General features: G+C 44.3%; 1 protein-coding gene across 7 annotated transcripts in view; it reads left to right on the top strand.

The window, feature by feature from the left end:
* Positions 1-13,360, top strand: part of MEGF11 (multiple EGF like domains 11) — a 221,703-nt gene that overhangs the window by 194,102 nt on the left and 14,241 nt on the right. For 3 of the 7 annotated variants that reach the window (XM_069866557.1, XM_069866556.1, XM_069866559.1), the window contains 2 exons: positions 1,738-1,856; positions 9,150-9,216. The exons of the other annotated variants lie outside the window; for them this stretch is intronic. In XM_069866557.1, the coding sequence (XP_069722658.1) occupies positions 1,738-1,856; positions 9,150-9,216 (186 nt within the window). The remainder of the gene's footprint in view (positions 1-1,737; positions 1,857-9,149; positions 9,217-13,360) is intronic. 7 annotated transcript variants of the gene reach the window in all.

Raw genomic sequence — 13,360 nt, 5'->3', positions numbered from 1 at the left:
AGCTGGTCTTTGCCTGCAGCTGAGCGGGGGCATGACAGATAAGGGAGGGGGGAAAGCAGAGCTGAGAGCTGCCGTGACTCAGCTGTCAACACTCACCCACATAGCAGAAGGACGTGGCTTCAAGGGTCTATATTTAACTGTTTTTTGAGAAGGGTGGATGAGCTCTGCTCCCCTGCTGAGCCCCCTGCCCCTCATTAGTGGCTTCAAGGCTGCAAGTGAGCAGCTGTATTTATGATGGTCGTATACTCATTGCAGTGTTTGGGTTCCAGCCCCAGCTCTCATTTGCAGACCGTAAGAGATATCTGTTTCTTCTTAATTCTATTGCAAATATCACCGAGTTATAGTTAGGGAAGATGGCAAAGCCCTAGGAGCCTGGCTGCTGTGCTGGGAAGTGGCTAGCAGACAGAAGTTAAATGCAAAGACCTCAGTTCTGGAATCACATCCTGACGTGAGGTACTGTGTTAGAAACAGCTTTGGAAAATAGCTAGAACTAAAAGGCTCTGCACTTCCTACAAAATTGTGCTGACCTCGAAAGCTGCTCTGCATGTTCCAGCAGAAAGTAGATGCTTGGTCAGATCTGCGTGTGCAGTTTCTCAGCTTGTGCCACAGCTTTTATCTAACGGACACCCTGCAAATAAATTCCCTTACTTGAAACAGGATGTTTTGCAGTAAATTAGGCTAAATCTAGATCTCCACAAGATGTCAGCAAAGCAAAGCGCATGTTCACAGGAATGCAACCGCAGAGGGCAAGGAGAGAGGACTGATGGTGCCTGGGTACCCCCTGATGCAGCAGTGACAGCCAGCTCCGTGTCCTTCCTCATTGCCAACCTTCCTTACAGATCGCCAGTGCTGGGGACAAGCAGCCACCCCAGCACTTCATTTCCCTTTCCTTGTGAAGGTGTTGCCTATATCTAACCTTTCTGCCTGCAATTTAAGCCCACAGTTTATTAAAACTAACCCATTCATTTACTTCTTACAGGGTTTGGCTGTTTAAATGATGCTGTTTCAGTTCAAATTTTTGATCCTTTCATCTGATGGTACTTCGAAATATTTATCAATTTGTTGTTAGGCTGGAATCAGATTGGGAATGATATTTTCATGAGAACTGCAAGTATAAACATGATGACTTTCTGGGTAAATTACTTTGTTCGATAAATGTGTTCCTAAGGTAAAGTAAGAAAATAGATAAAATGTCTCTGAGCGTAACAATGTGACCGCCCAAGTTTGCCCTTCAGTGCTGCAGCTTTCTGTTTTTCTAAGCCTTTGCACTAAAAGTAATGTGAAATGTTTTGGACTCCAAGGTATGGTTATAGCACCGTGATTTCTAACATTAACTACCTTTTTTGTAACAATGAAGTTTTAATTAAATCTTTGATAAGTATGAGGGTTATTCTCATCAGTAGCACTTAGATGTGTTTAAACTATAGAAGAAACCGTGTTGCAGACCACGCATTTCCTGAATTTTGCATTTCTTCCATCACCTGCAAACGAGCTGGACAGGGATTACTTTTATAAGACCTTCAAAAAGATAACACTGTATCAATTAAATGTTTTCCTTTTTTATCTTCTACGTAATGCTAGCAGTCAAGAGCTTCACACCGTAAGAATATAGGATAAATTTCATCTGGAAATGTCCTGCAACAACCAGGACTCTACTGTTTTCTCGAGTATGTTTTCAGTTTCTTAAAAATGGTTATGGCTTCCAAAGTATTTTGTGACGACTTGTTTTCTTCCCAGATATATCTCAAGGTAGCGGCAGCGTACATTGTTTTTCCAATCCAAGCTACCACACTCTCTCATGTGGTGTGACTTCACGCTTCTTTACCAGTAATCTGGATGGAAACAGCTCCAGTAAGGTAGTTGTTATCCCACCCCACTGTAGCAATGTTCTTATCAGTTCAAGGAAATCAACCAAAGCAATGCCTGTTGGATCCTGTTGTCTGCCAGCATTATTTAAAATCCAGTGTAGCAGTTCCTGAAGTCATAGCTCTAACAGACACTAAAAGGTCTGCTTTCCCCTGAGTTTGTCTTCACAAACTCTGTGCGTGGTAACTAGAGTTTCAGCACAAGTCTGCAATGGTCAATAAGCCTCGGTGTCTTAGCAACTATAAAGTATGTTTGCTTCTCAGAAGAGATAAATAACTAGATAATTGTAATTATCCATTAATATAACAAAAGTAAATCAATGAAGCATTAAGTCAGTAATTTAACTGTGCTATGTCATTGTTTCCCAGATCAATAGACACACACATTTCCTGCTGACTCAGACACTCAGATAGATGCAAGAAGGTGTCTAGGGTGCTTCTGAGCACTGTTCTCATGCAGGGGCGTTCCGAGAGCTCTCCTGTTACTCATGGATCTCCAGCAGAGCTATTCAGACTGTACTGCTTAAACATCCAGGAGTACGTTACATATCGCAAGTTGCTATTGATTCCTTAGGGCTATTCATGGACTACACTATTACTCAATCCCCCTCTTTAGCAGCAGAATTAGATATGGTAAATGGTAAGACAGCTTTTCCTTAGAACCTTAGTATGACAAGGTGGGACAAATGATAGGGAGCAGAGGAAAAAGGAAATGCAATTGATTTCATCAAAGCTGTCAGCTTTAAAAATGGCGGTACTTGCAGACTATGTCACCTTAATCCAAATGTAGCTGTGCCATGAGAACAAGATTAATGCAAAAAAGACACTATTCTATGAGACAGGGTAAGCAAAAGTATTTCTATGTATGCTCCAGTATGTAATTTCTTGGTTATTAGGAGAAAATCTCATCAACACATAATAAAAAGGCTAGTTCCAGAGATTTCTCAGACAAAAGTTTAGACAGATGTGTAAATATGTTTTCTGATGTAGATGGTCCCCTGGCATGCATTTTTGCTGCCCAAGTTGAAAGTGCAAATGCTGATAATGTCAGATTTAGGATGAACAGCATGAGTGTGGGCCTGGACCATTAATCCTGTTGCAGGAATTTGAATGAATTCAGAAAAGGTCAAAGCAAGCACTTATCCTCATTTCTCGGCCCAGTGTGCCATCTTCTCACAGAGCTACTCTAAATATTAAGCTGCTGAGAAGGTTTCAAATCCAAGTGATGCATCTGGGCTGGCCTAGAAGCTGCTCACCCGGTTGCAGTACTGGCCATCAGTAGTCGGTCAGCAAGTTGTCCTGTTTTTTAAAAAAAGAAAGAAAACAATGGAACTGGCATTTTTTAGGGAAGTTATCAAAATATGTGGCCTGACTTTTCCTTTAGATTTCCCACCACCTTACTTATTCATGAGAATGCTTTGCAGTACCAAAATGCTGAATATGGCAATAAGTATTGCTGCTTCTGTCTATGCAGTTCTCCAGCCAAGGAAGACAAAAGGGTATATAAAGCCCCTAATGGCTGCTTTCAGGAGTTTCATTTCCAAATCAGTTTGGTGCCATTCCCACTTTCTGAAGGGAAATGTGCACAAGTTGTACTTGGAGGATTTATTTCTTTATAGAGCCAGCTGGGGTCACAAAGGAACCGGCATAGGTGCAAAATGATAAAAAATGGCAGAGGACTCTCTGAATTGCTGAGCCAGAGCCTTGGACATATTGCCTTCCCTATGCTCAAAGGAGATGATGCCTTGAGGCGATGGACTGGAGCCATTCCTCTGTCACTCCTTTCAGAGGGACAGCTTGAGCTATGCTCCAGTTTAAGAAGGCTTTCTCTCTGGTGTGCTTCTCCTGTCCCTCTTGTCTTCTTCTTTGTGTGTCTTGTTTTGCCTTTTCTCTCCTCTTCCATTGGTGTTATCTCCACTCTGTTTCCTCCCATATCCATCTTCCTATTCTCTGTTCTGCCTCCTATTCTCTGTGTCTCACCTCCTCATTTCCCCTCTGCCAGACAGATATTTGGCCACTGCTCACAACCCTACTATGTCCTGAAGGTAAAAACTTTGAAGTTGCTGAGAGACAAGTGTAAGCAGTGGCATTAGAATTCTCCTGGTGCATACAGGACTGGTTAGTTGTGCCAGTGGAGCACTCAGGCTAGAACACATGCAGGCAAAAGCAAGTGGGAAGACAAGAGGGAGTGTATGAGAAGAGACTAAAAAAAGGCTTGCCTTCTTTTATCTGGCAAAATGAATGCTGAGAAGGAGTATGATTGCCATCTCCAAATCAATGAGGTAAACACTAGGAGGGAGAAAAGCTATTTAAGTTAGATGACAGAGCTGGCATAAGAACAAATGAGGATGAACTGGCCATGAACACATCAGAGTTGGAAATTAAATTTCTGCCACCAGATCAGTGAGATTTTGGAATAGCTTCCCCATCAGACTAATGGGACAAAGGAATCCAATTACTGTTAAAATGGAGCTTGATCAGCTAAGCAATTCTGTGTTTGGGTGTTTGCAGTAAAAGGCAGCTGGGTGCAGGGACACTATCATCAAAGCCCTTCCAGTCCCATGTCCCTAAAGCCTGCTCTGGCTGCCAGCAGGAGGTGAGCTGAGCTTTGCCTTTGTGCAAGGTCCAGAACGACTCTGCAGCTCTGGTTTTAATGAGGAGGCAGAGGTTTTTTATCTCAGTGCATGATTTTAACTACCTTGCCACAAGTAAATGCTCCTCCCATGTCAGTGAACTTTGCAAAGCCAGCTTGGCTGAACAGCTGGCCCAGTTGAAGTCAATAGATATTTGACTCACAGTGAAGCCAAAATCTGACCTTTGCTAATTAGCTCCTACAGGTGGGTTTTGCCTTTATTCTTATGACATATGCAGCAGCAAATAATAATGATGCTGCATTTTACCAAGAAATATCATACATGAGCTCAAGTGAAGTTGTGCCACAGAATTACTGCCCCAGAATTTTCCCAAGCACATAGAGATGCACGTTTACCTCCGTACCCATGTTTTCGCATCAGAGCTCTTACTGCTTGAGTTAGAGACCAGATTTTCAAACACTGAAGCCCTGTTTTGCTCAGAGGATGTTTGGTGGGCCCATTTACAGAGCCACTCACCATGCTTCAATGCCACCTGTATATTCAAGGCTTTGAATGGTGCACGAACATAGGAATGGGTCCCCATTTTACAAAAGGCTGCACAAGGCTGCCACACTGGTATGTCATGAGCAAATGGGAGGATACTCACCTTGCTCTTTTCAGAGCTCTTAATTCCACCCTTCCTCCTTCCTGAAGGAGAACAGCATCTCAACTAGAGCGCAGGTGTTGCTGGTTTCCACAGACATCATAAAAATCAATTGCTATTAAGTGTCCTGAATTTTTTAAAGCCAGCTGATTCACCTCTATTAAAAGAAGTTCTAAATTCTATTAAAGACCTCACATAAAATTAGAAACTGCAAAACAGAGGTCGCTGGAAATGGTCTAACTGGATGTCACCCAGCTAATAAAAAGGAATTTAACCACAGAAAGTGTTGTTAAAGTACCTTTGATTAAAACTTGCCTAAAGAAAAAGAAGACTACAAATACAGAAGCACTGCAGAGTGTTCAGGATGGCCATCTAAAACTGAGGAACACAGGCTTGGACTGTGGGGACCTGAAGTCGGTAATCGGGGAAGTTAATGGCAAAACTCTTAACAATTGCTCTCTTGGAGGATTAAGGTAAGATGAAGCTCCTGCCAGCACCTATTTGCCTAATCACCATGGACTGAACATTGACAAATGGCCTGTTGGTGATCGACTTGCCACTGTGCTCTATCCTATTGCAGGTGGGCACATCATGACTTTGCTTTACTCATGCTATTATCTTGTTGATCTAAAGAAAAATTTGCCAGGCATGAGGTAGGTCTAGCCAAATGGCTAAAGTTACAGGCTAGGATTTTTAGTGCTATCAAATGGGTTTTTTCCTCCAGAAAAGCAATTTTACTTCACGCTAAAAATTGAACTATCTTCTATGTAAAAAAAAAAAAAATTAACAAATTATAGCGCATTAAGCAGCACAGAGAGACAGCTATAATCACATTTCTTTGTAATTACTGCATTCTGAAAACCTTAGAAATGCCCCCAAATCATTTAATTAAAAAAAAATCAATTCTAGCACATAGCTCTTCATGCCAGATTTTAGGTTTGCGAGCTGATTTATAAGTCCCGCAAAAATAGAGCTTTTAATAGAAACTCAAAGACTTTAATAAGTGGGATCTAAGTGGTGCAGCTGGACTGAGAAATTAGCATTCATGTTATTGTTGCAAGCTTTGAAATGAAGCAGAAAGCCACGGGCTCTGCTGATGAAAGTCAGCAGTGTCCTTAGCGGATCTCTGCTGTGACCACAGGACAAACCAATCTGCTTTCCTTAGCCCTTTATTGCTTGTGTGTTCTGACCGCCCCATCCGTCCGTGCTGTGTGTCGGCTGTCAGTGTTTGTTCCCAGGTTTGGGGAAATACAAGGAACTGCTGAATGATAAAGGACTACTCCTATGTTGTCACCCGGGAGATGCCAGATGCACAGTCTGTACCAGGAGCAAGGATACGCAGTCACAGCCACTGCTCTCAGGCAGTGATTTCTCTAGAAATATTGCAGGCAACCAGCTTTATCAACTCTCCCTCTGCTCTGGGCCTGTCCTTGAGGAGAGAGGATGGTGCAGAGGTGCCAAATGAGCTGATGACACATGCTGCCTTAGTGGGAGTATATAGAGGCAGAAAATGAGAGGGAGCACTGGATATAGCTGTCACTGCACTGCTGGTGCTGTCTGATGTGAGATTCATGGACTATGGGGCCACAAGGGACAGTTGCCATCATCTGGCTTCACTTCCCATACCGTGCAGGGCTCAGAACCGCCCTGGATTAATGCCTGTTTCAAGGTCAGTGCTGGTGGCTCAGCAGTAGGGTCCCTTTCAGCCAGAGCCTGGCTTTCAGATGGATTTGAAACAGGCTCCTTTCAGGGTGCTGGCATTAATCTGTCTTTGTCTGTGTGCCTGTGTGTATACATTTATATATATACACATGCACATATCTCTCTGTGTGTATGGTGGGTGCCTTTGCTCTATTGTGTGACCTGAATCTTTCTTCCAGGCTGGAGTTGAGCCCATTTGGAGCACAATTACATGTTTTGCAAAGGATGAAACCTGTTTGTGTAAAAGCTTAGCTGAATAGCTCTAAAAATACTGTGCAGTTGCTTGTAGAGAGACCCAACATTTTGTGTGTGTGTGCATGTAGCTTTCTCTCTCTGCTGTCTCCTGTGTCTCTCTGCAGTGCTTGCACTGTGGTTTCTCCTGTGTCTAAGCAGGGCAGATTACATTTGGTGTAAAACCACATCAGACCACTTTCTGCATCCTGAATCAATGGAATTCAATCAGCACAATTCAGTGATCGAGGGCGATGTTTTGCCTCTGATTGTTACAAATCTTCACCAAAATGAAACTCGGTTTCTGTGATCAGATAAAAGCTTTTAAATGTCGATATGCAGTTTGTAATATATATTGTAGCTGTCATGAATGTGGTACTCCTGGTAGAGAGCAGTATTTGCAGATGCTTTCCCTAGAGATAAGAGAGAGACTGCAGAGCTCTGCAGCTTTATCCTCAGTGACCCAGCTTTGGAGAAGCTTACAGAGGATTGTGTGGCTGGCTCGTAGGGTCTCACGGGTCCCCATTGTCCTGTTTGTAGAGGAACTTTTGTCAGAGGATATTTCCTGACCTGAAGCCCTCGCAGTGTGGTCGCTACCTAAACCAAGGGGCAGTGAGGCTGCATGGCAGCCCAGCCCCGTGTTTCTCTAGGAGTGTTGGGGTCCCTGGGCTTCTGGTAGAGCCATACCCTCTGTCTGGGGACACAGGGACAGTGTGGGGCTGTGGCACCGAGGGCTGCAAGGGTGGATGAAAATACCTTTGTGGGGTGGCTGTGGGTGCTGGGTATCAGCTGGGATTTTATATCCCAGTAGACTTCAGCACATCAGTGGGAATTTAAAACCCATTATGGAAGCTAAGCAAAAATTAATGAGAGATCAGGAAAAACAAAATGCTGTGGTAATTTTGAATATTTTGTTTCAATTTTAACCTCCTTTGTTGTTTAGCGTTTTCTTGTAAATATAGTAAAACAGCCAAGCTGAACCCTCTGATGCAGAGGCAGGAGGCTTTCCAGTTTGGAAGCAGACACAGGAGAGCTTCATAAATTTAATTTTTCAGGAATGGGGTTGGGATTTGCTCTTGAGCTGACACTTTCTGTGGACAAACCCGCACTTTCAGCAGGTGTGGCTTTCAAGGGAAAAACGTCAAGGTGAAAAAAAACTCAGCAGCTTTAGGAACTACAGCGATTCACAGCCCCTCCCTGCTTGGACTCACCATATGCTTTGCAGAACCACTTCTACTGTGGTGCCCCAGCCTTGCAGAGCTGTGTCCACCCTGGAACAGCAGCCCCTCTTCTTTTGCTGACCATGAGAGATGCTCCAGCGAGCTCCCTCCAGGTCCCCAAAGTCCTCATCCATTAGGCAGACGCTGTGCTTGCCTCTTGCTGTTGTGCTAGGTGGTGCTCAAGTGAGGCTTCTCTGAAGGGCAGAAAAGCCCCAAGCATACTGACATGTGCGTAGTATGACAGCATCCTTCTGCTACTGGTACAGGGCGCAGGCTCTGCCCTCTTCCCCTCCAGCTGCGCTGGCACAGGAGCTGCTGCCCCTAGGCACGGAGAAGCCCAGCTGCTGCGGTGCCAGTGGTGTTTTTCCAACAGAAGCACCCGGATGGCAGCCCTGGACTCCTCTCCGCTTTAGCTGACAGATCTACTTTATGCTTCATTACTGCTAATGTTATTTTCCTTGAATTGAGAGAATTCTTGTGGCCATTACATCTCTTTTAACTCCATGTACAAATGCATTAGCAACTCCCTGTCATTCTAAACAGCTCATGTCTGCATGTTTGTGTAGGTGGTTTTGATCCATCCATCTTCATTAGTGATTTGAAACTGCCAGCACATCTTTCCATGTACGCAGGCATCCGAGTTGTGATCCCTAGTTACCCAAGGAGATCCTGTGTTTTCCAGCATGCTTGTGTTCATTGCTTGGTGAAGTGACTTTCCTTTGTGATTTTCCCTAATGCTAGTGAACAACTGTCAAATTCATACAGATAAAGAACTGAAATGGTGAGGCCAAGGTAATCATCTCCCATTTTTACTTGTGACATCATTGGGCTGAAGGCTTGGGTGGGAACTGTCTGTTTATTTCAGCATTAACCCATTATCATACTTTTTAAACAGCTCAGTAGCAAAATCCTTGACAGAGAAACTGCAGACTGGAGACCCTACAGCTATCTGAATGAAATAGGTCAGTAATTTTTAAACCATTTAATCACTTCAGTAGAGTTTAGAGCAATTCCAAATCCCAATCAGCCTTTCATAAAGGCATTAACAATAATGAAGAATATTGGTGTTGTCTTTATTTTACAATCAGAATTGACGGTAGTGAAGGATGGAGAATGGGAAATTGTTTCCTCTACCACAAACCACAGGTTGGGAAAGCAGAGTCAATATTTGTTCTACTATCCCCGCTAAGTTGCTCGGGTGAATCGCAGTCAACTTTCTAAATGTTTTTTAAACACTAGCTTAGAACATTAAAAACTTAAATTGGGGATTTTTTTTTTTTCATGCTTAATGAAGTTTAGTTGTAAACACAGCATCTTGATGAAACTGTGGAGCCTCTGCTGGGAGCTGGAGCATGTGATAGACGCTGTTATCTCCCAGTTAATCATACAGTCACAATTTCCCCAGTGCTTTTGAACCACCAGTCAGTGCAGGCAAGCCAAGAGGGAAGTCTAATTGCCCTTTCTGGGTTTATTCTGCCTGGCTTCAGTTTTAACATGGTTTTCAGCAGCTCTTATCTCAAAACTGATCCACATTTAGTGCTTTGCATGCTATTTATTTTCCTATCTAAGCAGCAGGAGTTTAGATTGTCTATGGCAGGAAGCACTTGCCCTTTGCTGGGATTAGTAATATCTTATGGAAAATATGCAGTGCAGGGGAAAGCGCAGTGTTAAGTGGCGTTATAGGATATTTAAGGTCAGCTGGCTCGCAGCTCACGGGTCAGAGGAAGTAACACAGGGCACCACCAGGCATCACACTGCTCTTCTGGTCACACACTATGCTTTGCTCCAAAGATCAAGTCTTCCCTGCATCAAGAAAATCACAAAAACTGTCAAGCTTCAGTGCAAAGCTTTTTTCATCATTATCAACCATTGATGCTTTCTTCTCTGTAATAAGCCACAGCACTGATATTGTGTTTTCTCTACGTAAATGCTGAGTTGGGGTGGTGAGGGTTTCTGAATGCACCTCAAATCAAGTTAATTTTCCTTTCTACCATTTTGCTGCTTTGCTCGCTTGCTTTATTTGGTTTTATCTTGCAGTGTCCTGGATTCCCTGTGTGCCACATTTGTCCTGCATTTGTCATGCATTATATCTTACTGGCAGACGTGATGCTAAATGCCTTTGCAGTAAGAATGATGTAGAAGTGATAAATATTTTAGCTAAGTGGTCTCCAGCAAGAGTCATGATGGTTTCCATACGATTTTGCATCCCAGACACTTTTTTCTTTGTTTTTCCAAAGTGTCCGTTTCACGTTAATTGATAAATGATGTATTTTTTCTCCCCTTTCAGTACCAAAATTAATGCTTGCTTATGCTAATTTTCATGATGTTGAATTCTTGCTCAAATCAAGGCAATTTTTACATGAAACTAAAATGTTTTCATTTCATGGTGTTATTTTTGTGCAATAAAAGCAGCAGATTCCACTCACATTTCAATTTCAGAAGAAAAGCAAAAAACATAAATTTTTAATTTTAACATAAAATATAAGTGAAGCCTAATAATGTCACAGAGGGGATCTTGACCTTTAAACCACATCACCACGGAAGAACTGAAAAGTTATAGAGATGGACCACCTTCTCATCCCACTATTAGCCTCAGCTGTTCTGGCACAGATGCTCCAGGTCACGTGTTGGAATAGCATTGTGCGTGGCAGGATTCTGTTAACAATTGTTAAAATAGCTGTGGACAACTCCTCTGTTGTGACCCTGTGAAATATTATAGAGAACAGATGTGTAAGTGAGCTAGAGGCAGGGAAAAACTTGAAGGGGCATTGAAGAGAAATTTGGAATGGATGGAAAACCCTCAGCTCTTCTGGTCACCTCTCTGGTTCTTCAGCCAGCGCCTCCTGCAGCTGAGGCAAAGCTCCCAAAGGACTGGCGCTTTGGACTGACCAGACGATAAATAGCCTCAGGCTCACAAAGTGTCTTGTTAGAAATTGCAGGTGTTAATTACGTGAATTATAGTCAAGGGAAAGGAAATTGTAAGAACATCCATGTGAAAATTACCTCAGAGACTCCATCTTCTAAAGCCTGCAATCGTAAGGAGTCTTCTTAACTATTTTTCTTTGGTTTTTCACCTATGAAATGCATTTCTGCTTAAATATGACATTCAAAGTTGGATGCAGTCTAGACCTGGCTGACATCTTTTGGATTTGAAGGGCATCAGACCATCACTTTTGAGGATCATGGCTGTGCTCAGCCTGGATCTAAGGATTCAGGTACTCTTCTCCGGGGGAAAACCTTGCTTCTCAATACCACGTGGGATCCAGGATTAGACATGCCTTTGATCTCACAGCTCAGGGAGAGCAGGAGAAGCAACTGCTCCGAAGGAGAAGATGCCACCTCACTCAGGAGCAGCAGCTGGTAGCTCAGGAGGAGCCAGGAGACAGTTTCCAGCAGAAGTAGAGTGATACTGCTCAGCTTATTGATGGTGTCATGCCTTTTTTGGAGTACTTGGCACCACAGCTCCTCACTTCCAAGCAGTGTATCTCTAGATCTGTGTCTGAAAGAGGATCAACAGAATGCTTTCTGGAATTACCGTGTATTTTCTATTTGCTTGTGTGTCTCATAAAGGCAGTCACACAGGTAACAGGCACATGAGCGCTTTAATTAACCCCTCTTTGCTCTCCTCACTCTTGCAGGCTGCACATTTACAGCTTTGGAAGGCACCTTTTGATTGCTCACAGTTTGAATCATTGACCTTTGCTGAGCCAGGAGTCATTCGTCAGACCTTTTATTTGGAAAGGGAAAGAATGTTCTCTGAGGGAGCAGAGGAAGGGCTGTCCAAACTAAGGGGGCTCCGGGCCCAAGGAACAGCGCACTGCAAAGGCCACCAGAATCATAGAATCATAGAATAACCAGGTTGGAAGAGACCCACCGGGTCGTCGAGTCCAACCATTCCTATCAAACACTAAACCATGCCCCTTAGCACCTCGTCAACCCGTGCCTTGAACACCTCCAGGGAAAGTGAATCAACCACCTCCCTGGGCAGCCTCTGCCAGTGCCCAATGACCCTTTCTGTGAAAAATTTTTTCCTAATGTCCAGCCTAAACCTCCCTTGGCGAAGCTTGAGGCCATTCCCCCTTGTCCTGTCCCCTGTCACTTGGGAGAAGAGGTCAGCACCCTCCTCTCTACAACCTCCTTTCAGGTAGTCATAGAGAGCAATGAGGTCTCCCCTCAGCGTCCTCTTCTCCAGGCTAAACAACCCCAGCTCTCTCAGCTGCTCCTCATAAGGCCTGTTCTCCAGCCCCTTCACCAGCTTGGTTGCTCTTCTCTGGACTCGTTCCAGAGCCTCAACATCCTTCTTGTGGTGAGGGGCCCAGAACAGAACACAGGATTCAAGGAGCAGTCTCACCAGTGCCAAGTACAGAGGGAGAATAACCTCCCTGGACCTGCTGCTCACGCCGTTTCTGATACAAGCCAAGATGCCATTGGCCTTCTTGGCCACCTGGGCCACTGCTGGCTCATGTTCAATCGGCTGTCAATCAACACCCCCAGGTCCCTCTCCTCCAGGCAGCTTTCTAGACAGGCTTCTCCTAGTCTGTAGCACTGCATAGGGTTGTTGTGCCCCAAGTGCAGGACCCGGTATTTGGCCTTGTTAAACCTTATGCCATTGGACTCTGCCCAGTGGTCCAGCCTGTTCAGATCCCTTTGCAGAGCCTCCCTACCCTCCATCAGATCGACACTTTCACCCAGCTTAGTGTCGTCCGCAAACTTGCTAAGGGTGCACTCAATGCCTTCATTCAGGTCATTGATAAAGACATTGAACAGGGCTGGACCCAGCACTGAGTCCCAGGGAGCACCACTTGTAACTGGCCTCCAGCTGGATTTCACACCATTTCCCACCACTCTCTGGGTCCGGCCATCCAACCAGTTTTCCACCCAGGAGAGTGTGCGCCTGTCCAGGCCAGAGGCTGACAGTTTCCAAAGCAGAATGCTGTGAGAAACCGTGTCAAAGGCTTTACTGAAGTCCAGGAAGACCACATCCACAGCCTTTCCCTCATCCAGCAGCCGAGTCACTTTGTCATAGAAGGCGATCAGGTTAGTTTGGCAAGACCTGCCTTTTGTGAACCCATGTTGACTGGGCCTGATCACCCGGTTCTCTTGCAT

The sequence above is a fragment of the Phaenicophaeus curvirostris genome, chromosome 12 (genome assembly GCF_032191515.1).
Source record: "Phaenicophaeus curvirostris isolate KB17595 chromosome 12, BPBGC_Pcur_1.0, whole genome shotgun sequence".
Classification (NCBI taxonomy): domain Eukaryota; kingdom Metazoa; phylum Chordata; class Aves; order Cuculiformes; family Cuculidae; genus Phaenicophaeus; species Phaenicophaeus curvirostris.
This window is presented reverse-complemented; position numbering and strand designations above follow the sequence as displayed.